At 45.4% G+C, this 27,256-nt stretch overlaps 1 protein-coding gene across 8 annotated transcripts in view; it reads left to right on the top strand.

The window, feature by feature from the left end:
- The window catches only part of LOC144127932 (uncharacterized), a 50,457-nt gene that overhangs the window by 333 nt on the left and 22,868 nt on the right, over nt 1-27,256 (top strand). For 4 of the 8 annotated variants that reach the window (XM_077660946.1, XM_077660941.1, XM_077660939.1 and 1 more), the window contains exons 2-5: nt 10,337-10,389; nt 13,376-13,471; nt 18,283-18,312; nt 23,553-23,671. In XM_077660946.1, the coding sequence (XP_077517072.1) occupies nt 10,337-10,389; nt 13,376-13,471; nt 18,283-18,312; nt 23,553-23,671 (298 nt within the window). The remainder of the gene's footprint in view (nt 1-10,336; nt 10,390-13,375; nt 13,472-18,282; nt 18,313-23,552; nt 23,672-27,256) is intronic. The other 4 variants (XM_077660942.1, XM_077660940.1, XM_077660944.1 and 1 more) reach the window with 2 other exon arrangements.

Raw genomic sequence — 27,256 nt, 5'->3', positions numbered from 1 at the left:
AGGTCACGTCCTAGCATATCTTTACACATTGAGCGCTTGGGGAAAGCTGAACGACGCTTCTTTACCTGACGACGCTTGGAACGTTTGAGGCCGCAGAAGAGCCAAGATGGCTCCTCATTACGCAGTTACCGCTCGTTGTGCTTTATTGTTCGGCGGCCGCTAATGTCTGTTAATTGTACGCACATCGCATTGAGGCCGTCTGCGCGATATTGCTTGTTCGCCGTGTTTTCGATTAGCTTTCGCGGCGCTCCGCTGATCGATTGGAAAGTCCACGCAGCCTAACGTTCGACAGCAGGTGCCCCGGTACTCTTATGGTGCAAGTGTGCTTCTTTTCTTAAGTTGCGTAAACAGGGCGAGCATTACTGCAGTAAAAAGCTGCGTCCAGCTTCATTTCTGTTAATAAAGGCTCTTTACGCCTTGCTATAGCTGTTGCGGTTTGGCTGATTTGGGGCGGTTTAGTGCGGTGTGACGTGCATGCTGGTTCTTTTTTTTTTTTTTTTCCCTAAAGGAAGCCGGCGCAGGAACAATACAAGAGAAACGTCGAGTACCGGGAAACCTTTAAGGCTTCAATTTTCAAAGTTCTTTGCATACGTGCCTTGTGCCAGCAGTGAGGAGGCAAAGGTGGCCTCGTGTTTTTTGAGGAATATTTGTCCGACACGCTATTTTTACTCGATGAAAACAAAAAAAAAAAACGCGACCGAAGTTAGAATTTTTGACATTCTTGCAGCCGTGTAAATCAAACATTGAGACATAATAAGGGGCTGGCGAACTAAGAAATGGCTTATTACTAGCGGATGTGCAAGAACAAATGAACGGGAAACGCTTGTCAACTTTAGGGGAAGGTTCATTCTGCGATTAGCGTTGGTTCTCGCGTTTCTTCCACTAAAGTTTACCTTTTTTTTACACATTGAAATAAAAACAGCTGCTATATTCTGCTTTCAAAGAATCTTTCGAGCCTGTGTATATGTGCCATCACAACAGGCCTGGCTTTTTCCTTCTCGAGTAATGCTCTGTGCACTGCGGCATGTGCCAGCAACGGATTTTGCTACATGCACGGCATAACTTGTTGCCATTTGCCAGCGTTCTGTCTTCGGTTGTGCGCATGTGTCCTCTTTTTACTGATTTGCTTTTTTTCTATTCTTTCAACAGAGCATTAACAGCACACAAATTCATTACCACTGGAGGTGTGTTCACTTCCAGGTTGCATTTTGGGATGCTTTTGAGCCAAATCATTGTTTAAACCATTGTCTAAATCATTTTTTCAATCTCCTTATATTTTCCACCTGTAACCAGTTATTACCTGCCTGCAAATCAGTTATTGCTTCCCACCCTTTAGGCTACATTATGAGTTGTTTTGGAGAGAAGTTAGCTGTTTAAAAGGCACCTGCTGACTAGGCTGTTCCTTGATAAAGCCCCTCTGTGATGCTCAAGGCTGGTTAATGGGCAAGCAGCTGAGCGAAGTGAACGGTTGAGCAGTGCGTCGCAAGGAAAAATTTTCAACTTGTTGGAACCTCGCTGCTTGAGCTGCCACGATGACTCGAAACAGGTTTTTGCGCTGCGGGGGCAGGATTCGCTAGTGTTTTCGCTTGCATGTGAAACAGGCTTCACGCTCTTTGGCAGAAACTCTATGGAGGAGCTTCATTCGATCCTAGTTGGCACTACATTGTGGTGCATAGAGCAACCTCCCGTGTGAGTGCACTCTGTAGTGCATCAAGCATCATTCTTTCCTTGTTATTTTCTTTAAAAAATTTTGGTTGTATTTTTCAAGTAATAGAGCCATTACGGTTGTATGGAAAGCTGCTTGCTGCTGTTTATTTGAGCTTAATGCTATGCCCTTCCTTATATTCACATGATTTTGTAACACTATGCACCACCCCATTCATATGCCATCGGTACTATAAAATCTCTGATCTCACAGTGTAGCTTCGACCCACACATATTTTGCGTCGACACATATCATAATCATATCATTTTGCCTTTTTATGTAGCAAGCACATGTGGCTGTGATAAGTGCACATCTCAGTTATTTCAATGTCTAGAAATCTAACCGGATTTATTGGTCAATTTGTGAGTTGAGTGAAGTCCGGCAAATACAGTTCTTAACACACATATGCCAAACTTCAGGAATTTAAAAAAAGTTAAAATATTTTATTTTCTTATGTATACTGTTTGTTCCACGTCAAAATTATCCTTTTATTGATGGAAGGACTTCCAAATACTGACTTTTGTGGCGTCCTATAATGTAGATACACTACTTATTACACGTGGTAAGGCTTCAAACATATGATATTGACTCTAATATTACATTTTGTGTCACGCATGGGGTTAGGTTCTATCATGACAGTGTGCAAATCTTGTTTGCTCCTCTTGAAGAATTGCAGTGAAGTTGATTTTGAAAAATGGCTTCCAGAAGACTGGCAGATATTTCATAGTGCACACAACGCACACAATGCAGCCCTTGCATGGGGAAAGTTAAGAACCTCTTGAATCTGTACTAGCGGGCGCAAGCTTTTGCACTATAAACTTTTAGTTACTGCACATAAAAGTAGGGTCCTACATCTAGGATGCTGGCATGTAGGGGTTAAATATTGCACCACTGCATCCACATGATTAGTGCACTTGAACCTATAGAATTGCAGCAGAGTAGAAATCGTGTTTGTATGAAAAATGCTCAGAAATCTCTAGGCCTCTAGCTTATTTTACAGAGGACAGGTGCCTTTGCCCATGTACAGATGGCATATGGTATGGTGCATGAACCTGCGCATGTGCAACGCCTATATGTGGGCAACCTCAGTATGAAAGGAAAGTTTGGCTGCACTGTTTCCACTGAATGGACACCGCCATAAGCTTCAAAGCAACCACTCCTTCTCTGTGTCACAAGTTTGAATCGGGGCGGGAAACTTTACGCCTCAAGGCCTTTCCAGTCCGAAACTATTTTGCCCGTTTTCCACGCCATGGAAGAAAATGATACCTGTGCAAAAATACATCAGTCAAGTTTATTTTTGAGGTTTCTGTACCTGTCCAAGCCTCTCAATAGTATTTTGGCAGCGTGTGGAACTGCTTGGAGCATTTCCTCGGGTGCAGTCAGGGATTTTAAAGCAAAAGCTTTTGTGGGCTGTGTGGACAGGATTTGGACACCAGTGCCCACCCATCGTCGTCTTCAAAGTGGCAGAAATCTGCTTTCACACTGATTCAAATGTAAACCTCTGTAGTTTTTCGGTCACTGCAAACCATGCAATCTTTGCTGCTTCAGCCGGGGAGCATATATGTGAAGCTAGGCCTGCTATCCAGCCTTTCCTCACTGTTTAAACGTGCAGTTGGGCCCCATGTTTTAGCGCAGGCCGTCGCATCACCGACCAGCTGTTTGATGAGGTTCCGACGGTACTGAAGGTGTGACTGCACCCTAGGGTCCTGTCTGAGCTGCTGCATTTTTATTAAAGTGAAGCTGTTTAGGGTGGAAACTTCCAGAAGCTAGAAAAATAGCTTCCTCCACCATTTGATGCACGCATGTCACCAGTCTCTCAATGCAGTTGTCGTCGTTGCTGCTGCCACTTGATTCTGTGATATCGCTGTCTTCATCACCTCATGGAGGCACACAGTAGTCTTCCTTACTGAAATTATACTCTCTTTTGCTGAAATCTTAACTGTTCTTGCCATTGAAAGCATTTTGAGAGAATGTGGCCATGCTGTGCTGCCAGCAGCGTGTAAGCAACCGCAGAACGTTCATATGTACCAAAGATCCAAATCACTTATGCACTGCCCTTGAGCTTAAAAATTACAAACAGAAGAGAAATTAGCTTATTGCTTGCCTAGCAGGTGGTGCATCCTGTGCAGCAAAAAAAAAAAGTGCAATTCAACTATGGAAAAGCTTGTTAGGTGGTGCCAGACAGTGGACCCCTACAGGAGAGTTGTATTGTTGGGTGGGGCCCGACTGAGGACCGCAAAGGGTTAAAGGAGTTTAAAGATACCTCATATTGGCTGCATGTTTTCTTCTTTGTATTGATGCTTAAGACATTAGAGCACATGGACCACCATGTGGTATTTGCTTACAACCACGAAATAATTTATAATTGAATTTCTTTTCTCATGCTGTTCTGGTTTCATCAACTGAATGATGGCTGCAAAGAGTAAGGTTTGTTTAGGTCACATGAGGCAGGAAAAGTACTGCAGTATAACTGCTGACGTTTATTATTCCAGCTCTTCAAGCAAGCTGCCCTAAGTGTTGTAATGAACTAAAGCTACGTATCAGCGATTGTGTAGCGTTTTCTTTTTTTTATGCCTCACATAGTGTAAACAAGGTGCGACATCGCTGTCGACATGAGCTTACCTCCTCTTTTTGCACAAATTAGTTACCGAATCCCTGCATCTTGTTACCGGTGTTCTGACCGATGTGTGGTTGCGGTGTCGTGAGAAAATGTATCGGTTTACGTTCTTTTGCCTATCGTGCTTTCTGTGGATTACATTTACTTCTCTCCGGGGATATCGAATTAAACCCTGTCCTTTATCCAGATGCTGGTTGTACTGAAGGTAGTGCTAGTATTGAAGGAATTTATGCGGTTGTCCGCAGGCTTGAGCAAGGGCAGACTCGTTTTTTCTCCAAGCTTGAAGATGTCAAGAGAGAGCAGTCTTCTTTCGCTACAAGAACTACAGGACAGAGTCGCTTTTCTTCAAAGTGATCTCTTTTTAGCGAAAGAAGGGTCCTGAGAAAATCTGCAAAAAATGGTCTAAATTAAAATATCCCTTGACGATGCAAACCACAGGTCGTGCAGAAATAACTTGGTATGAAAATGAAAGTTGGAGAGACTCTGAGAAAAAGCCATCGCGTTTTTTGAAACTAACTTCAAACAGACTACCACAACAGAAGATATATAGCATGCTCATAGGCTGGGAACGTTTCGTGAGGGAAAGAAGCGGCCAATTATTGTCAATTTCTGTAGGTTTAAAGTTAAGGAACAACTTTTGTCATGTGGATCCAAGCTGAAAGATAAGGAATGCGCAGTTCAAGGGGATTTCAGTTGTGCTATCGATATGCACAATCAAAACTTGTTGAATATGCTCTAGCCACAAACCTCTCATTTAAGCTCGTTTCAATAAACTACACATGGGCAAAAAAATCTTTGGCTATGATAGAGGAAAAAAGGTAGTAACGCTAATAAAAAAATAGCTAATGGTCAAGCATTGTGCAAAACCTTAAACCTTATGTACTGGCGCGAAATGTAACGCTTGTTACCTTACTCTTAATGTTTTGGTAGTTAACTGCCGAAGGTTGAAATCTAAGGTCGAGTTTTCTACTTTGCTTTCTGTTGTCCAACCGCACATAGTGATCGGAACTGAATCCTCGCTTCGTGAATCCGTCGCCAATGCTGAAGTATTTCCGTGTGGTTATGATGTTTATTAGTGTGACAGAAACACACATGGTGCTGACGTTTTTCTTCTCATTAATGAATGCCTTCAGAGTAGTGAACTACCTACTTCTTTAAATAATTCTGAATTCATATGGTGCAGGGTTAGAACGAGCAATGGCAGTTACCTCGCTGTTGGGTCTTTTTACCGGTCTCCTAGTTCGTGTAATCCGGAATCATTTACCGAGCTATCAAACTTTTTAAGTATATTCTTGGGGGTGACTTTAATAGGCCTTTTGTTGACTGGGAAAATGGCATACCTGTATTCACAGATTTGACTGCCCTATCTCTTGCCTTAGAGTTTATTACAACTAATGACCTAATCCATTTCGTGTCCGAATGTACACGACGAGATCATTTTTCTGCCAGCACTTTGGATTTGTTTTTCGCTAGCTCTGAGTTGTTGATCCAAAATGTAGCTGTCATCCCTGGTATCAGTGATCACGATTGCGTCGTTGCCACGTGTAGTGCCGCTTCAGTTAGATCAGGCCATAAATATCCTAGAAAGGTGATTACACGTCTTTGTCACGAGAGCTTTATAATTTCTTCCCTATTTTTTATGAGGTCAGCCAGTCAGTGGACATACATGAAGCTTGGATTCTTTTTAGAGATAAAGTAAAGGCTTTAATTGAAACATATATACCTTCCAAACTTTTGACAATAGGCGCCGGAATGATAAACCTTGGGTGGATAAGAAAGTTCGCTCACTAATTAAGAAACGCCGCCTGTATGCTTCATATTTAAAGACTCGCGATCAGTCTGTTTTCCAGGAAATGCGTCACGTGAACTACAAAAATAAGCAAGAAATAAAGGTAAAGAAACGAACTTATATTTCATCGCTTGACGCAAAGTTGATGGATAATCCTAAAGAATTTTGGAAATTTGTTATAATAGTAAAGAGGCCATTACTGTCCCTAGTTTATCAGTTGGCGAGAAAACTGTGCTTGATGATTATGAGAAGGCTTGCTGTCTGAATTCTTATTTTAAAAGCTTTTTTTCTACGACGTACACTGGTGAACTGCCTGAAATACAAGGAATAGTTTTCGAGAAAATGCCTATGGTTACTGTCACATATAACGGTGTTCTCAAGCTTATTTCCGACCTGAACAACAAATCGGTTGGCGGTCCTGATGGCATTCTGTTGCAGGCATTAAAATCCTGTTCACAAGAAATTGCACATTTTTAGTAGCTCTGTTTAATAAATCATTAAATACCATTTCATTGCCTGTAGAGTGGAAGGTAGCCCACGTCGCTCCTATTCATAAGAATTGTCCCAAAAGTGTACTAAAAAACTACAGGCCTATTTCTCTGACATGCATATGTTACAAAACAATAGAACACATTATGTACAGGGCTGTGATGAAACACCTTCAAAGCAATAATTTCTTTTCGAATGCTGAACATGGATTCAGGCCTGGCTTTTTATGTTCGATTCAACTGGTAGAGCTGTCCCATGATCTCTTTTGCTCATTTGACCTTGAATTTCAGATAGACTGCATATTTTTGGATTTCCGGAAAGCTTTTGACACCATTTCTCATGCATTGCTCTCGCATAAATTTTCTTGTCTCAGTATACACCCTACAATAGTAGATTGGATTAGAAATTACTTGTCTTGGTGAACACAGCATGCTTTAATAAACGGGACTAAATCAACACCTGTCACCGTAACCTCTGGCGTGCTCCAAGGGTCTGTTTTGGGGCCTTTGTTATTTCTAGTCTTTATAAATGACGTCCAAAATCTAGAATGCAAAGTGAGGGTTATATGCTTATGATTGTGCCATATACAGGAATGTAGAAATATATTGTGATGTTAGCAGTTTGCAGAATGATCTAAACAGAATTCATGCTTGGTGTGCTAAGTGGGGCATGTCTTTGAGCAGTGCTAAATGTCAGTTTATTTCATTCACATGTAAACTCTTTCCTGTGAGATCAGTGTATAAATTTGACAGACTACTTCTTGAAAAGGTCCGACATACAAATATCTCTGGGTTTGTTTTTCAGAAAATTTAGCCTGGAACAGACATATTGAATGCTTAACCTTAAACTCATCTCGTATGCTAAACCTCGTTGGACGTAGTTTTTATAAAGCCCCCCAGAAAGTAAAAGAACTGCTTTACATAAATGTTTGTCCGGTACTCTAATAGGCTTTCGCGTTATGGGATCCTCAAAGTGCTAATTTTATAGAAAAGCTTGGAACGTGTCCAAAACCGCGCTGCATGATTTGTATTTCGTAATTATTACTTCCGTAGCAGTATTACATTAGTTAAAGAGAACCTTGGTTGGAAAACACTAGTACACCGCAGATTAACTGCAAAATTACTACTTTTTTTCCAAGCTTACCCTGATCTCACAGGAATGAATAAGAACTTGTACATTTTCCCTCCCCACTTCATCTCTAAAGGATGCGACACAAGCTGAAAGTTCTTGAAATGTACTGGCGTACTGATGTCTACTGTAATTCAATTTTTACGCATGCTTCCGCACACTGGAATAGGCTTCCCAAGAGCATTGGTGAATGTAAAACGTGTTCAGTTTGTCTTTATTGTCACACAGTCTGTCGTAGATTAATATCCCGTTTACTTCATATCTTCTGGCTGGCAGTGCACTTCATGCGATAGTGTAACCTTTCCATTTCTGTGTTGCAATTTTGCACCGGCGTTCACTGAAGACCGTTTGCCATCGAGATGACTTATTGATGTTACGTATTTTTACTTTCTTGCTTCAACCAACTGTGCTTAGCTGGTCTAAGTTTTTGTCACATGTTCATTTTCCTCCAATCGTCCCTCCCTGCAATAATGCCCTTGTGGTGCTGCAGGTACTTGTATAAATAAATAACAGTTCTTGCATGTCGCAGCCATCATTTGGTTGTTAAAACCGAAACAGCACGAAAAACAGTCAATTATAAGGGAGCAGTTATCATGTATGCTAGTGTCTAGCGCACCATTTGAAAGAAATGCACAAACAAAAATTTGGTGTCAGTGCTCCTTGATTGGTATAAATTTCAGAGAAATTTTTTAAACTGGATTTTAATTGACATACATCATCAAGAATAGTGGAAATAATATACACAGCAGTGAATCATTGTGAATGCATACAAACTGTGCGCATAAGAGGCTTCCACCACATCACTGTTTGCCGTCGCGACTTGGTTGGGAAAGCTGTAATAACAAGGAACTCGTTAAAAAAAAATTTTGTAGGGATTTCAGCCCTATACTGCCCACTGTTGCGAATTTGCCAGTATGTTGTAATGCAAAGGCAAGATAACCGATGGTCCTTCAGATTAACAGACTGGATTCCAAGAGAAGGGAAGCGTAGCAGGGGCGGCAGAAAGTTAGGTGGGCGGATGAGATCAAGAAGTTTGCGTGTATAGAATGGCTGCGGCTGGCGCAGGGCAGGGTTAATTGTTGAGCACTGTGTTCTCGCCTTTGCCCTGCGGGGGGCACAGTCAGGCTGGTAGTGGTGATGTCAACAGTCTGTGCTTGGTTCAAATGTTCGATATCACTCTGACAACCTGTGCAAAGAAAGAAAAAAGGGGATGCTGATGTGTTACTTCCAACAATTCATCTGGCTTTTTGGAAGATGCGACTTGTTGGTTAAATTTTATTATTTCTGGGCCTTTGAGATGGTTCGAAGCCTTCAGTTTGGTCTTTTGTGTAGCTCTTTAGCTACACAATATGGATCAAATGCTAAATGCTACTAATTGGTGACATGCCATTTTCTCAGTTTTGATGTCGGCCCTTCAATGTGGGTACATCAGCTACACGTCTTGTGAATTAGGCTTAATTGGGTTAATATCTTGTTCTGTTTTGTTTATTTACGGGGGTTTAATGGCCCAAAGCGACTCAGGCTACGAGGGGCGTTGTAGTGAAGGGCTCCGAAAATTTGTACCACGTGAGGTTCTTAAACGTGCACTGATATTGCAGAGTACACTGGCCTGTAGAATTTTGCCTCCATCGAAATTCGACTGCTGCGACTAGGATCGAGCCCATGTCTTTCGGGTCAACAGTTGAGTACCATAACCACTGAGCGACTGCAGCGGCTAAATATCTTGTTCTGGCGGACACCTTACAAACATGCTGCATATAGTAGAAGGCAACCTTTTCAAAAAGCTCTATGGGTGCCGCCATATTGGGCACTGGGTTGTGTGGTAGTACAGGAAAGAGTTAGTGTTAACCTCTCCCATGTTGTTCCCACAGCCCAGAAAGCGTTTTTCCCGAGGGTCATGAAAATGTCTATATATGAATAAGCTGAAGGTTGCTTATACCTGAATACATGGGGAAACACTGATCTGTAGTATATGTAGGGTACTAGTCCTGTGCCCATATGTGGCCAGTCTTTACATTGCATGAAAGAGCAGGTGCCTGTCCTTCCCCTCTGATATTTTTATGTAGAACTCATCAGTTTGCGTTGTCTTTCAGTTTGGAGGAAGGTGGGCATTGTTACTTGTTGACATTAAAAACTATTGGTCTGTGATGATGTAGATTCACCACAGTGTACTGTTGGGGTCAAAACCCTCCAAGTTCCGAACCATGCCGCATTACACTGCACTGTGCCGGTGTCGATACCGGGAATGCAACGTCAGGTGGTGCCTGCATGCAGTGCAGCACAGTTTGGAACTTGTAGGGGGGTTGTCAGTTACTCTTGACCTGAATAGGACATCGCCTTCAATGAACAAACTGTCAAGGCAACCCCCCATCCAGGCAAGAAATATTTACTTACTTAGGAAAACCATGCTGAACACCATTTTTGGTCAGTTAAGTCGAACAAATGCATCGCTTAAATGACCCTCCCTTCGAGAGTGACCCATAAAACCGCCCTGCTCGGTGGGGCCAGCTCGTTGGATGTGGTCCAGAGGAATTGAGCCTGTGGGCTGCCCTTGCTCTTTTTTTGCCGCCACCATCATGACTGATAACTGGTGCCTTGCTTCCTCCAGGCACTGGCATGGCCTATGCATTTGTGGACTATGAGGATCACCGCGATGCAGAGGTAAGTGTGCTTCCCTTCCATTGCAAAAGGAGGCACTACTGTGGTGAGAGTGTGGTTGTGCTCTGCAGAAGGAGCCTTTGGGCAGCCAGAAGAGCCTGCCAGGTCTCGCTTGTGTGTGTGGCTGATTCCTCCCAAATCTAACCAGGAGCACTGGAAGAAAGTGCGTTGAGATTCAGGAGGGGGTATCAAATGTACCTGCTTGGCAAGCAGAGTGCATTTTTCCCAGCCAGAGCTGCGTGAGACGCAAGAGGGGCTCAGCCCTTTTCATCGGACTCTCAGTTGGTGATTTTTTTTACTTCTCGTTTACACTGTGGCAGTCGGTGAGCTGGTTTGTATCGAGCAGGTTTGGGTGGGGATGTGGCCTCACACTAAATCTGCTTCTGCGGGCCACTAGGTTGTGAAATCGGCAGCATGATTGGACACATTTGATTTTCTCGTGGGGAAGGCAAATTGATGCAAAATTCTCGTGTGAAAACTTGTAGATTGTAGGTGTGGTTTGTCGCAGCATATGCTGCCCCAAGGCATGTTAGCACCCAGATCACTGTTTCCGGCGTTTCCCCCTAGGTGCTGCGATTTGGAAATAGGTGTGAAAATTTTGGCCTTACAGGTCTTTCAGACCTGGAGTGTGTGGCTCATGAGTTCCTTAAGGGAAGGCTGAGGACAACTCCGTCCAACTTCTGTTGCTTGTGCAAATTGAACCTTTGGCTCGTGTGTCCATGTTTGGCAGCAAAAGAAGTATTTATAGCCAAGAAAATTGTACTCAGAATTTTTTTCTCCCACTCGATTCAAACTCATCACTGGCATATTCAGAAGGGAAGGCAGTGTAGCTTAGCCTCAGAGGTGCATGCCATGAAATCTGTCCGAAGCCACCGCAGTTTGTTTGCCGATATGGCCGGGGCTGGTGGTGACATCTACTTTATTTCTTTTTTTTTTACCTTTTCTAGCTCTTAAAAGCTCCCTTTTCAGCGAGAGTGGTGTCTTTGTAGCTAGAATGCTGTAAGCTGTCAGGTGGTCCTTACTACCGCTTCAGTATCTCTGAAACACTCTGCAGTTAGGCTTGCACCCACAGCATAGCAGGAGCATAGTTTGATGTGAGTGCAACATGCGTGGTCAGCATGGGCTATGGCTGGGTGCTCGTGACCCTTTGCCTGAGTGGTGGTCCACTGTGGGGAGAATGGTATGGCCGCGTGTGTGCCTGCTCCAGCCGCTGGCTCATTCCAGTGGACAGACCGCCCGACCGGAGGGAGAGTGTGGGCACCACTGACAGAGAGAGGGGGGCTCTGGCCTACCGACTGAGAGCCACGCCGACTGACCGAGCGCTACCGACTGGGCAGCCGGCGGCGGCCATGATGATGAGAGAGCGTTGCCTTTGTGTGCGGACACGACACGACACTGCCTTGCGCCCCACCCCCGCGGCGAGAGAGAGCCACCCATTGTTTGCAAATGAGCATTAAGCGGAAGTGCGTGTGTGTGCGTGCGTACGGTGCCCAATTCCTCCTCCTCTCTGCAACTGGCGGCGACTATGGCGTCCCTCGGCCCCTTCCTGTTCCGTTTTGTTTAGTGATCCATCCACATTGCTCGGGCTGCCAGCGGAGCGGCCCCTTGGGTACGCTGTGTTGCCCACTGCGTGTCAAGGTGGTGTGCCTCTGCCTTATTTCACTTCCTTCCTTTTTCCTTTCCTTTTCCCTCCTATCGGCATGCATTTGCTAGTTGCTTGTTGCTGCTTTGTGTTGCTGGTTTCACTCATGCTGGCATCCCTCATCTTGAGAGTAAGAAGTCTGCTTCTGTGCTGCTTTCACTGACGCCGCTTAGCCTTTTGTTTCTTGAGCATTTTTCTGTTCTTGTTGCATGCCTAGATGTGTGTAAGCTGGCGAGGGAAGTGATCGCCGAGTCAGTGCCTTGTAGCAACAAGTTCGAGACCGCTGGGCCTGCAGTTTGCGAACGCGCAGCTGGCAGTGGCCAGAGATATCATGGCTGTCCTCTCGTGGGATATTATTTTCCGAGCACCAGTGCTTGAACTGGCAGAAGTGTTTATGCTGCAGAGCATGTTGCAGAGAAACAAGGCACGTGCATGCCATTGCATACATGCCTTGCAAAACACTCCTCACCGTGTTGAAATGCGGCCCTTGTATTTAAATTTCACTTTCTGTTAAGTGCGGTCATCAGCAGGTAGCTTGCTTGTTCCTGACCAAATGGTGCATTTGCGGTACTGTACTCTTGTCCCCAGTTGAAACGGCCGCACTATTTCTTTCATTGTTGCCGCACTGGCTGCACGTGTGTGGCTCCATTACTTGACTGCGTTTTGACATAGGCCACAATACTGGCCCTGCTATGCTCTTGACTGGTGCGTTAGGTGGGCTCGGCATCCTAACCCAGCATTTCAAAGCTTTGTTCACAAGCATGAATGGCAGCTCTATAGGATGTCAGAAAACATATTTCAGGCATAAAACGGCAGTTGTAGCTGGATGCAGGTGATGCGGATCTGCCGTTGGCTCCTTGTGTGCTGTGTGTTATGGTAGCCGTTTCTTTATGAAGTGCCTAGCAACTGACAAGGTGGAAAGTGCAGTGTAAGCTTTTGTCGCATGAAACTGTTGACTGGGGCAACTCTTGTGGCTCTCAGGGACATGCTACGAGTCATTGGTTAGTACACTGCGGCTGATTTTGTGCCCTGCTGATGTTGTCAGCACGCGCCTCTCTTGCTGGCAAAGACATGCTGTCTGCATTGCCACCCTGTGGCTTTTCAAGTGTGCTTTTCTTGTGCAGCCTGTGCTTGCTGGCATGCTTGTTTGTCCCGCTTGTCTCATGCAAAGGTGGGGGTCGCTCTGGTGGCAGCTGTGGGAGCATAGTGGGGCTCAAGTGGCTGATTGGGGGGGGGGGAGGGGATAGACGTGGGGGGGTGCCCAGCGGTGGTGACCTACCTTCCCAATGGAGTGTGGTGCACGCCACACGTGAGAGCTGACCCGCAGCTGCGCTGGGCCCACCGCAGGATGCGGTCAAGTACGAGAATGGCCGGGAGATCCGGGGCCAGAGCGTGGTGGTGGAGTGGGCCCGTGGGCCCTCCTTCCGACCCTCGGCCGGCAAGGTGAGTCGTCGCCAACTGCGTGACTATCTGTTGTTTGAATACACTGCTAATACATGTGTAGGCGGCTGTGGGGAAGAAAGGAAAACAAGGCAGCTTTGTAGCAGATCTGATAATGGATGTCAAGGTGCAGTCTCAGATACGCCCTGGTTACAGTGCACAGCTACAGAACCCCATGTGTTGTCAGAACAATCGGAGCTGTCCACTGTGGCACACTTGATAGCCTGTAATATTGCTCTGCTGTGTAAAAAACCCATTAACAATGCAAAGACAGCTGGCATATACACCCACACTATTCCATTTCCTTTGAAACCTTTGCATGGGCACCCACAGTTTGTCATTTCTCATGACCTAATTTGCCGTGAAAATTAGACGGCCAGAATAATCTGGCAGTGGAAAAAGAGGTGCAGGGGCGGCGTGTCTGTCACACTGTCAATAGTTTGACTGCAGGACATACGCTCGCACTTAGCTTGCTGTGCTGTACTTCGTCGCTAATGCATCTGACACCATCTCTAGAATCTTTTTACACAATGTGCCTAAACAATTTGCTGTAATGAAAAAAAAGTTTCCTTCAGGACTGTATCGTTAAAAATCTGCAGCCAGCTTAGAAATGTACCTTAATAATGAGTATAACTAGGGGTTGGGTGACTTGGGTTATTTTTTTCAAAAGGGTGGACAGTTTGAAGTTCACTTGAGAATGTAGCTTAGCTTTTTTTTTTTCGGCGGCTCCTAACGGGATGATAAGAGCAGGATGGAAGGTATTTGTGTTCCTATTCTAAACCACAACTGTTCTTCAGTATGTACCCAAATTACCAGACGGCATCCCGAGAGCCAAGCTATCACCAGCAAACTGATAGAGTAAAGATCTTTGCTGGTCAGAGCAACTTCACTGTAGACACCAAATTTTGATGGCATGTTTTCTGCTTTGTAATGATGCTTAAGATGCATGGGTCACCATGTGTTTGCCTACCACAGCTTAACAATTTATAACTAAATCTCTTCAAGTGCATTGTATCACTGCTTCCTCACTGCTTCTACTCATTCCAGCTCTTGTCAGGCTGGCTCTAGCATTGGTACTGCATAAAATGACGAAGCAACAGCGATGTCAGTTCAGTTTTTTTGTGCCTCATGTGAATCTTTTGAGTGGTGGTGGGTAAATGCCACACAGTAATCTTTCAGAGCGTGCTAATTTTGTATCCGTTATGAAAAGAAAACATGCAGTGTATAGTCTATGCATAGGAAGCTGACAGCTTCATGGATGATTATACTGATGGTTCGAAAATGCGTGTTTAGGTTGGAAGTGCGGTGGTACAAGGGAATTGGGAGGAAACAGTGCAAGTTCACAGTGTGCATTCTTTTTCACTGCCGAATGTTACGCCATCTGTGCATGACGAAATTTATAGGCGTAAACTTTACAAGCACAGAGAAAAAAATTAGCTGCGGTTCAACTACTGGTGAACCTGGTTAGAGAGCGAAAGCTGTGGTGTATGGGGTAAGTAGACGTGGCTTGGTCTCTAACATTGCGTGCGTTCCGCACACTGGATAGGCAATGCTTCCACCTTGCTTGGTGGTGGTTAAATTAATGGTTAAACATGAGAGGTTGGTCACCCAATGAACTGTGCAGCCTATTGCTGCAGTGCTGCGTGTCTGCCACAACGATGTCGCTCACCACCCACGTCTCTCACCACCGCGAGCCACGTACCTCAAAGTGCAATTGAGCCGTCCACTGCCCCAGGGAGCCAGTTATGCACCTTCCTTTCCTCAAAATCGTCGGAGTCTAGAACGTTGCGGATGCTAACCCCAACAAACACAAAGAACGCCGACGGTCAGTAGCTTCAATGCCGCGTTTCTGCTTCAGCGTTATGAATGCCAACACATGCAGTGCACATCTGTCACTACCACCACATAGTTCAAAGCACGACTGAGCGAAAATTGAAGATTGGTTTTTAAAATTGGTTTTGAGGGAAGGATATGGGGCTGTAACTGTCTCACATACTATATCAATGGACACCTGAATCGTGCCGTCAAACTCCGGCATACGCGAAACGCGCTGCAGCTAGCTCAGTGAAGCTTTTGCTTCAAAAGAGGGCACGGGACACGCGCCTGTCAATTTTGTCATTGACAACCTTCAACCAGCCCAGCTTTCTATCCTGTTGAGCAATCTGTGCATCGCACCATTCCAGATTTTAACGCCTTGCTCGGAGCATTCGACGCTGCACCCTCAGCGCATTTCAAAAATTACCACATCATGGCAAAAATTCAAGTTAGGCAGGAATGAAAGTTCAGTGTGTGAACAACAAACCAGATGACTCAGCAAGTCCGTAACTGCCGCGTTCGCGTATCATAGCAGTCTGAGTTTTTCAATCACCTGTGATCAATGCCTAGTGGCAATTTAAACAATTTATTTTTATGTTTATCGTGGATGGTAAGCAGATTAAGCATGCATAGGGGCCTTTCGCTATGCTTAGTTCACCAACATGACCAGGCCTCCACCACTTGGACTGGAAATGAAATGTCACGTGGTGCCTAATCCAAGGGTGAAAAGTGGTCCTTGGTCTGTCATGTGAGTCCACCCGTGACCGATACCAAAATGTGTGGCATGGCTGTGAGCTTTGTGCAAACCTATGGCATGCCATGAACCATGCCACAAAGCAGTTCTGCGCTGGCTTGCTGATATGCACACAGCTTACCGCCTGAGGCGAGGACAGTGGCTGATTCCCTGGGCAACTGCTGTCGCAAAAAACAAGAGGTGGAACTCGTAGGAAGAAGTGAGCAATCAGGAAGAAGTGAGCAATCGTGTGCTGCTCCAAGTGGCCTTTGCCCTCCCCCCCCCCCCCCCCCTCCCCCTCCTGCCACTCTTCAGTGCGCCACGCGTAGCGGTGGCGTGTTGAGCCATGATGCTCGCACTGTCCCGTTCATGAAGACGATTGTGTACGCCCTGGATCGCACACTTTTATTTGCCACTTGGATGAAGAGCGTGCCATTAACTCGATTGGCAGTGAGGTGCAGAAATAAACAATCCACTCATTATGTATGCCTTCTGCTGGAGAGAGTTACTTGGTTTTGTGTAGTGATTTCGTTTGCATCTATGCTAGTTCGCAATATCTACTCCAGAGAGCCTGAAATATGGATTGTGAATACACGTTCCTGTTAGGCACGTGATGATTCCTGAATGAAAGCTGTAATATTGTACAGGTCTGAAAAATTAGTCGCCTATGTATACCAAGTAACAGAGCATAAAGGCAGTTCTAAATTGTTAGACAGCTAGAAAGAAAACAGAACTGATGCTCACCAGAAGAGCAGCGTGCCATGTACAGTATGATACACTGTTAAAGGGAGCATGCGGTCGCGTAAAGTTGGCTTTCCACGAGGCGCTGCTGTGGAAAGCTGGAAAGAATGCCGAGCTTATTATGGTCCAGAGTTTTTTTTCGGCATTTTGTCCCCTTGCATGGATCTCATTTTTCACACCCACAACGCATCGATTACTTCTCGCTGTTGAATTGGCTTTTTACATTCTGTGGTCACGTTTCGTGCGAAATAAGCAACATTTTCTCTGGACTAGATTATTCACATGTCAGTGCCTTGGTTCATATTCCCCTTAACATGTACTGTACGCGTTGAGTGGCTTATGAACCAAGTAACTCACACGTGGAAAATCTAGTCCGGAGAAAATGTTGCTTATTTTACACGGAACGCGACCACAGAATGGAAAAAGCCAATTCAGCAGCGAGAAGAGGTAATCGATATGTTGTGGGTGTGAAAAATGAGATCCATGCACAGGGACAGAATGCTGAAAAAAAAACTCTGGACCATAATCAGCTGAACATTCTTTCCGGCTTTCCGCAGCACTGACTCGCAAAAAGTCAACTTCACGCGACCGCATGTTCCCTTTAACTGTGTAACATACTGTACATACAGCGCAAAAAAAATTCTTAAGTGTTTGGTGACCTAGCAAATGAACTTTAAAAATGTTCAGATATTTAAAAAATTGCCAGGAGTTTTGTTGTACCAGAAAGAGTTTGTGATATACTGTTGTTGTAGTGCTTATTTTATCAGTGATAGTTGCATGTAAACTGGCTTCACTAGTGTTGCTGGCCAGTGCAGTAAGCCTAGCACAGTCTCTGCTGTTTGTGTTTGTTGTACGGATGTCTGTTATTGCCAGATTTTTGCACAGTAGTTCTTGGATGTCCTGTAGGTCTGGATGAGCATGAAATAACTAGGATAATGAGAATGGAGTGGCAAGCATTTGCCAGGTACTCTCTGGTAATGAATAGCAATGTAACGGTATCCCTCATAAGGAAAGTGCATAATAGTTGTATGTTGCCTGTATTCCCATGTGGGGCCGAAGCTTGGCGGCTAGCAAAAAGGGCCAAAGTTGGGTTGAGGAGAGTGCATCGAGCTATGCAAAGTAAAATGGTTGGTGTGACATTAAGGAGAGGTCAGGGAACAAATGCGATTTGAACAATATTCAAGTTGAAATCAAGAAAAAGAAATGGTTGCAGGCAAGGCATATAATATGAAGGGAAGATATAACCGATGGTCTCTTATCGCAATGGAATGGATTTCAAGAGACACACGGGGAGTGGCGCCAGAGAGTCAGGTGGGTGAATGAGGTACACAGCTGGTACAGGGCAGCTTTGGAAGGATATGGAGAGGCCTTTGTTGTGCAGCAGATTTAGCTTGGCTGCTGCTGGTGATCAAAGCAGCTCTCTCGCCTTGTGTGCACATCAAGCACCTGTTTCTGCTGCCACATTGGGATGGTGCCACATACGTGGGTTGCTGTTATTTTTCTTTTTTTACATGTGTGTCCCCAGCAGACTAGGCAGACACCAGACAGACCTCGGGTACGTTGCCATACTACGCAAGTACTGGTGCTGCGTTATGCAGTTCTTAAAATTGATTCCATACTGGGCTCACTGCTCCTTTCGTAAAATGAAGGTTGACAAACTTTTAGCATTGGGAAATCTTATCAGCTTTCAGAAGGAGTCCGTCTCCTTGTGTCTAGATATGTGTTGGCTGCCATTCAGTGTCCATATTTAGTCTGTACCACAGTAGCTACTATGAAGTGCGTTATGCAAGTGGGAAGGGGGGTTGCATGCTGTAGTCTGGTTTTGGCATAACTGGTTTCTAAATCACTGCCCTCCTCTTCTGACCTCCTTTCTCAGGAATGGGCACTTGTAGTAGCCTAAGGTAGGGAAGGTGTGTTGGCAGTGTTGGAGTTTTGAGTTCACAGCTCCTTTCTGCTAGAAATCTGTCATTCTGCTAGAAATCTGTCATTCTTCAGGGAATGAGGGGGCTGCCAAGGCTCCTAATTAGGGTGGTTTGTTACTAATTGCAGGCATCTCAAGTAGTGCAAAAGGACACACACTTGTATGCGTCCTGTCCTTGTGTCTTCTCTGTGTCTTTTGAACTAGTTTAGATGTCTGCAGAAGGAGGGTGGCTATAGTTCTGTATGTCTTGTTCAGTGATTTGTGCGTAGGAAGACATTGTACATTGAGGCATTGTAACATCCATATGCATTAAAGGGACAGCCTACTGTCATTTACTACCTTCATTTCTTTGCGACCTTGAAAGCTAATTTTCATATATACCTGATTGTGAGGCTGAGAAACCTGGCAGAAGAATGTTGGCATTTGCATTTTACTATTCTAGGAATGGCGGTAAGCAAGAGATCTCTGGGTGATGGCAAAAATGGCAATTTCTGAAGAATACATTTCATAGCCCTAAATAAGATAATTCTTAGTTTTACGTTGCTCTCAATATGGAAGTCGCTCGACTGTGTTGAGTCACCTGGGAGCATAGTTAGTATGTTGAAGGTCCTGTATTTTTTCCCCCCGTTCTGCTGCCAATAAATTGCACTAAAAGGGACTGGCGAATTATCGACACAGATGCCCGAGGGACATCGTGGTGTGGGCTGTTCTGAAGAAGCACCTGATGTTTTTGCAGTGCAGAGAGATGACGTGGCTTGTCTGCAAAGCATGTCTTTCATAAATGGGCTCCAGGGTCACAGCGCAGCATTGGTCACTTGCTTTTTGAGAGGTTCCCATATGTGCAGGGTCGTCCAAAATATATGTGAACACGGCTCAGCGGGGCCACGCTCTGCGGAGCACCTGCGTGTCCGGCGCGGCCGCACAAACGCACAGGGAACTAGGTGAGGTGCTTCACGTCGTCTGCTACAGTGCTGGAGTGCACCACTCTTGCTTTGCCGTGGAGTACATTTCAGTGGGCGCCAGCGATTGAGGGCCCGAAGCGGAGTTGCTGGAAAGCACACTTCACTCACTGCGCCATACTGCAGCCGTTTTAGAGCGCCACCACTGAGGCTTCGACTCAGCCTAAAAACTGTTGTCTGCCGCAGTTAATGTGGTCCCCGGCCTGGTTTGATGAGCAGAGTCTATAAACTGCATAGCATGGTAATCATGATTGATGACATGATTAAACATGCCTTATCGTGACTACCTTGACTCAGTAAAACATGATGTGCCATGACTATCGTAACTTGAACTGACTCACCATGACTCAAAGCACTAAATGTCCCTATCACAGCTCAGTAGGATTTTCCAGGACTGCTGCAAATTAGCATGACTTGCAATGACTAAACATGCATATGAAGGCTTATCATTGTTTTTCGTTACTTAGCATGACTTGCCCAGGCTAAACAGGACTCAGTATCAACATCACATACCATGACTAAATATGACAATCATGACTCGGAATAAATTGTCAGGACTACCATGATATGCATGACTTCCCTTTCCTGAACATGAGTTTCATTATAAACGGGATTCAAAATTATTTGCGTGACAGACCATGATTTATATGACTTGCCCTGATAACTTGATCGGAACTTGTCCTGACTAAAAGTATAAAACAGGACTTACCATGACTTGCATTGACTAAACCTGACTTTTATGAATCAGCATGATTTGCCACGAATGCAAGAACTTGCCCCGACTCTATACGACTCAGCATGATTAACATAACATGACTGATTTCCCAGGACTTCCACTACTGAGCGTGACATGCCCTGATTAAACATGACTCGGCATTATTTGCCAGCACTGCCATGACATGCATAGCTTGCCATAGCTAAACATGCATGATGGAAGCCAACAGTATCAGAACCAAGGACCATGGGGGTGTTTTTTTTTTCATTATATTGCGGTGCTCATCAGTGGCAGTATAGGGTAATTACTTAGACACATCATTAGAAATCAGAAGAAAAAAAATTCAGGGGTGCTCTCTGTTGACCTAAAGTGTGGTGTGGTGAAAGCCTTTAGCGCGGTGTTGATGCTTGTGTCACTGATATGTGGTTAAGATGTTAATTAGGTACACAATTGTTACTACATATGCGTTGGCAAGAAGTAGCGCAGTCATTAGCATGCTCGGCTGCGGAACGGAAGGATGGTGGTTCGAATCCTGCCGTGCGCAAGGATTTTTTTTCTTATCAAGTTGACATCATTTGATTGACAGCTATATTGTGAGAGATCTCGCGTACGGACGGAATGAAGCATTAAGCAAATGCCGACGCATTCGCTCATTGGTCTTCTGTCGCTGTGTGGCTGGGGAAGTTGTACCCTTGCGTTTGCCTGCATTCTGAGACTCCATTGAAGCGAGCGCTAGGAGGGAGGCTGCATGGCACCTGACTTGGTTGACAGTTTGAGGCGTCTGGCGCAGGCACGACGCGTGCACCGGTGGTTCCACCTTGCACATACGCAGTGAACTGCCAATGGCGCAAGAGCGTAACGGACGGACAGGGCCACGAGCATGAGCCATTAAAGGCTTTCGCCTTAAAAGCAACCTTTTAAATTTTAAAATGTTTAAATTTTCTTCTGTTTTCATGTCATGCTGAGTCATATAATTATTAGGCATGACAAGTGCTAAACATGGTTAACCATGGAGCATCATGCAAATCATTTTTAATCACGCTTACTTTAGCAAAGGCAAGCCATGCAAGTCATTGCAGTGCTGGCAAATCATGCTTTTTCATGATAGTTATATTTAGTTGTGGTAAGTCATGTTAAATACTTGGTCAGGTTTAGCCTGGCCTAGTCATGTCAAATCATGATGAGGCTTTATAGTTTTATGGTTTATGGGGGTTTAACGTCCCAAAGTGACTTAGGCTATGAGTGACGCCGTAGTGAAGGTCTCCAGAAATTTCGAGCACCTGGGGTTTTTTGATGTGCACTGACATCGCACAGTATAATGAGGCTTTAGAGCATCACTTGCCATAACAAAACGTGACGTGGCAGTCCTGGAAATCCATACTAGGCTGTAATAGTGACGTTTATTGATGTTAGTCCTACCGAGTCATGTTGAGTCAGTACAAATTGTGGCAGTCATGGAAAATCATGCAGTATAATATTCATGTTAACTCATGGAAGTCATGTTGAGTCATGCCAAATCATGATTAGTATCATGCTATGCAGTCTATACACGGCCCATCAAGGCCAAACCAGGGACTGCATTAACTGCCGCAGACAACGCCTTTTCGGCTCAGTGCTGGCACTCTAAAACAGCTGCAGTATGGCACATTGAGTGAAGTGTGCTTTCTAGCAACTCCGCTTCGAGCCCTCAGTTGCTGGCACCCGCTGTAGCAGACGACGCAAAGCACCTTCCCTAGTTCCCTGTGCACTTGCGCGGCTTTGCTTCGATGCGTGGCCGCGCCGGACTCGCAGGCTCTCCGCAGCGCACGGCCATGCTGTGCCGTGTTCACACATATTTTGGACGGCCCTGTACGTACAGCTATACTTCGTCTCACAAGTTGTTTGCAGCACTGTGAAAGAGCTGTTGTCCAATAAGCGGCGAAGGAAGACAACATATGAGTCTTGGGACTATATTTGAACAATCATTGCAGTAATTGAAAAGGTGGTTCAGGGTGGTGTTTTGAAAGTACAGTGAGCATTTCATTCACTGCTTGAATTAGCAGAGAAAGTCCGTACGAACACAGCTCTGTGGAGGCCTGTTGCGATGCTGCCGTTCATAAACGGAGCGTCCGCCAAGTCTGTCGAGACTCCTGCCGAGACCCTTTCCTTCCCACTGGTGGAGCACCAGTCACTGGGTGAGGGGAGCGGAGGAACACGTTTTGCAGCACACGCCATTCTGATTGGCTCAGTTTGCTGTAGCCTATGCAGTGCTGCAAACGACTTGTAATGTGGAGTAGAAAAGAATGCAAATTGCAACTCTCAGGTAGCGCATAATAAAGGGACTTTGTTAATTGCAACTCTCAGGTAGTGCGCAATAAAGGGACTTTGTTACTTTACATGTAGGTCTGAAATGTAATTAGTGTTCAGTTAGGTAGTGTCTGTCTGATAGAAAACGTGTCCATGTCGCTCATGAGTCATCACTAGCCGAGTGCTCTTAATGTGTTCCTTTCTTATTGTTATCGCTGTGCTGTTGCTAGAGTGTCACCTTGCGATTTTGCCGTGGAGACAGAAAGGTTGCTTATGCTTATTGACCGCCTGCCAATTGAAGCTATGTAGGCACTTTGTTCAGTCGTCTAAAACTTGGGGACCTTGTTAACGTCTTAAAAATAAAATGCAATGACATTTAGGTTGCCTGCTATGGTGTCTACAATTAGTGTCTGATGCTGTCCTTAAGGTCTTTGCGCCAAAACTTCTGTTGGAACTGGTTGCATTGACCTTATATGGCCATGTGTAGAGTCATCTTCTAGAATGTTCCAAGTAACTTCCACTGGATTATTGTATGGGACTGTGCTAATACCGACCCGCTAATCCACCCTAGCAGGTTTACAGCAATGGGCCACTTTTGAGAGCGCGTTGTCGGGCTAGTTGGCTTTGCATGATAGAAGTGGGAGCAAAACTTCGACAAGGACAGAGAAACACAAATGACGACTGACAAGCGCTTTTCAGTCGTCATTTGTGTTTCTTTTCGGTCCTTGTCCAAGTTTTGCGCCCACTTCTTTTATATCAAGTCTGAAAATGTTTGTGAGAAAACAGCCTATCTGCTTACTATCACATTGATACTTCATCCGCACCAAACAGCGCTTCTCGAACCGGGGGGAGGCACATGCATTCACCCCTTTGTGTGCAGAGTATGGTTTCAGGGGCCCTCTTTCATTCTTTAGGACCGGATGGGGTATCAAAGCTTTGACGAGTGCTACCGGTGCCGTCGGACTGGCCACTGGGCCCGTGACTGCCCCGAGCTGGACCGTGAGAGGGCCCACTACTATGGGGGAGGAGGACGGTGAGGATGCAACAAGTCTTCTCAATTTGTCCTGGCAGAGACTTTTTGTTCCCATTGTTGAACTTGTTGCTTTGGCTACGATACTAGGTGGTAGTTTTTGTTGTTTTTTTTTTACTTGGTACAGCTGTGCCAGATCTTTCAGCAGGCTTAGTTTTTGCCATTTGAACTCCATTGCAGCATAGGATTTAGAAATGGCGGGGAACGTGAGGACAGCAAAACAGTCTCTCATGCGAGCTTTCTGGTGCGCACTTATGTGAGTGCAGTTGATTTGCATACAATTGGGCTTATAACTTGAGGTTGCCAAAATCTCTTTTTTGCAAGCTGCCAGCTTTTCTGTAGTATAGTGGGAGGCTTACATTCTAAGCTGTCTGCTCTCACACTACAGTAAAAGCTCGTTAATTCGAACTCGTGGGGGACTGAAAAATTGTTCGAATTAAGCGGAGTTTGAATTAACGAGCGGGCGGCAAAAAAAAAAAAAGATGGCCATTGCATTTGGCTGCTAGGGCCGAAGCCAAAATAGCCATATCTGGGATCGTTATCGAGGAATACGCACTACTACTCTTTGAGGTCGGCGATTGCGGGTATTAAAATCATGCGAGTCCAAACACCAAAGGAAATAAAGATATCCAATCAATTTATGCGCCTGGAACTAATGATAAATGTACCCACGTGAGCGTCAGGCTTAATGATGAAATATGACACTATTTATGCTTCAAAAACATGTTTATTAACAAAAGAATAATGATCGAAGCATATCAACATGAAAAATAATCGGTGATTTGCATTTGTTTGCGCTTTCTTCGCCGCGACTCGAGAAGCATTGTCTGCAACTTGCCCAACATCTCCAGCGCAGCATCCGAATTCTCATCGGTGGAGAAATAGCGCGCAGCCAGATCGAGTCCCGATGCTGCTTCACATGCGCTCGGAGGAGACAACGGATCGTCCTCTTTGTCGGACTCGTCGTTGCTGTCAGGCGTGCTCGCCGCGCGTGAGTCGTGCTGCTGACTGGACGCAGCCTCGATAATCTCGGCGTCAGTTAAAGGCCCCGTTGTCTCCACGCCGTTGTCTACGTCGACAAAGCTCTCGAAGTCCACACCCTCCGATAAAACAACGTAGGCAGGGTCCAGCACGATGGAGCCATCATCTTGATCCACTTGAACATCAAAGTCGGCTGTGCAGCAGGCTTCTGTGGTTTCACTGAAGCCACACTTGCGGAAACAGTTAGCGATAGTGTCTGCCTTGACGGCGTTCCACGATGTTGCCAGCATGTGGCAAGCTCCGAGCAGGTTGACATCATAAGGCTTCCCGCTTTCCATGCATACAAGAATCCGTTCTAGGAGGTGGCGCCTGTACAGAGTCTTTAGATTTTTAATAATCCCGAGGTCCATAGGCTGCAGCACAGCAGTAGTGTTTTTTGGCAAAAATGCCAGACGGATCGCCTTCAGTCCATTGATGTCACAATGCGCCGAACAGTTGTCGACGAACAAAAGAATATTTCTATTCTGTGCCGCGAACTTTCTGTCTAGTGTGCGCAACCAGTCCGTGAAGATTGCTCGCGTCATCCACGACTTCTTGTTCGAAGTGTACTCAACAGGGAGAGTCTTCACGCCTTTAAGGGCACAGGGTAAGGTAAAATTAGAAAAAAATCGTTTTTTTTTTCTTTTGGAATTTTAGAAGTTCAATTCTTTCTACACATGTTCCATGATCGCACTTTCCTCAGAAAGCCATATTTACAACTGAAAAAAACTTTTTCCGAAACCAAGTAGTGAGCGGCCACGCCCCCTTTCAGGATTAACGTCAATTTTTTCAACCAAGAAGTCCACCACCTGATTTCAAAACTTGTTTAAAATCAGCTACATATACAAAATTGTCTGGCAACTATTGTACAGCTCCTCTTTTTTAGCCAAGACAATCCTGAGACGCTTTGCACGTTTTTTCCACGTTTCTGCAACCTTCATGCAGCTGCGTCCGAGTGCTATCCCTTTCGATCAGTATTGTAAATTGTGCCGGTGTTGGTTGCTGCTGATAAGTTGAGATGCCCAGGGCAAAGAAGGCCTTCGTCAGGCGTGAATTTCACGGCAACCGCTACGCTCATCGTGAAAAAGCAAAAGGATGTCCACGACCGAATGAGATCCCGAACGCCGAACGCGCCAGCTCCTCGACATCGAAGCTTTCAAGATTTTCTCTGTGCTTCCAGGAAGAGGATGTGCTACAGAGCAGCAGCCAATATGCCTTAATGGACATGGACGGCATTTGTGCCGCAATTACACAGATTTGCGTGTGCAGAGAGTGCGGTGGAAGTGTTGAGCTCATCGAAATTGTGACAAAACGGGTAGGTGTTGCAAGCGTTTACAGTTTGAACTGTGAAGTGTGTAGTGCCGCACAACGATTTGAGACGTCAAAGAAAACTTCTTCTGGCCTCTATGAAGCCAACCTCAGGTTAGTGTATGCCTTGAGGTCCATTGGTAAGGGAATGGCTGCAGGAAATATACTCTGTGCTATGCTAAACCTTCCTAAGCCGCCGACAAAGTTTGCGAAATACAATCAAGAGCTTCTAGGTCACATCGAAGCTGCTGCTCAGGAGTCGATGAAAAGGGCAGCTGACGAAGCTGTGCAGCTGAATGAGGGGGATAAAGACATCGCAGTTGCTCTTGATGGAAGCTGGCAGAAGCGAGGCCATACTTCCAATAACGGCATAGTCTCTGCGACCAGTGTAGACTCTGGGAAAGTGCTGGATGTGGAGGTTTTGTCTAAACGTTGTCCAAAGTGCAGCATCAAGGGTACAAACAGTGACCCCCTTCATAGAGAGGTGTGCCAAAGCAACTACCAAGGCACCAGCGGTGGAATGGATGTCGCAGGAGCACTGAAAATTTTCGGCAGGAGTGAGGAGCTTCACGGCGTTCGATACGTCAAATACCTTGGGGATGGTGACAGCAAGGCTTTTATGGCTGTGAAGGCACAAATGCCATATGGTGATTCCGTTGAAATATCCAAGGTTGAGTGCATAGGGCACGTGCAAAAAAGGATGGGCACAAGGTTACGAAGGCTAAAAAGAAACAAAGCAGGAAAACTCTCTGATGGAAAGAGCCTCTCGGGCCGAGGCCGACTGACTGATGCAGTAATAGACAAGCTCCAGACGTACTATGGTTTGGCCATCAGAAGAAATGTAGGAAACCTGGATGAAATGCGAAAGGCCGTTTGGGCAACCTTCTTCCACTTATCGGCCACAGACGATGACCCATGCCATGGACTTTGCCCAAAGGGACCTGATACGTGGTGTGCCTTCAACAGAAGTCAGTCAGAGGGCAAGCCATTTTTCCACAAGGAGAGTTTGCCTGCATCTGTCTTGGAGGCTATCAAACCCATTTATAGGGAGCTATCGAAGGCTGAGCTCCTAGAGAAGTGCCTGCATGGGCGAACTCAAAATGCAAATGAGTCGTTCAACCATGTTGTTTGGGAACGCGCGCCAAAGAATGTGTTTGTTAGGCTTCGGACCCTACGGATGGCAACACTGGATGCTGTTCTTTCATTTAATGATGGTAGCATCGCACGGGCCAACGTTTTGAAGGCGTGTGGATTGAACCC

The sequence above is a fragment of the Amblyomma americanum genome, chromosome 4 (assembly GCF_052857255.1).
Source record: "Amblyomma americanum isolate KBUSLIRL-KWMA chromosome 4, ASM5285725v1, whole genome shotgun sequence".
NCBI classification, from domain to species: domain Eukaryota; kingdom Metazoa; phylum Arthropoda; class Arachnida; order Ixodida; family Ixodidae; genus Amblyomma; species Amblyomma americanum.
This window is presented reverse-complemented; position numbering and strand designations above follow the sequence as displayed.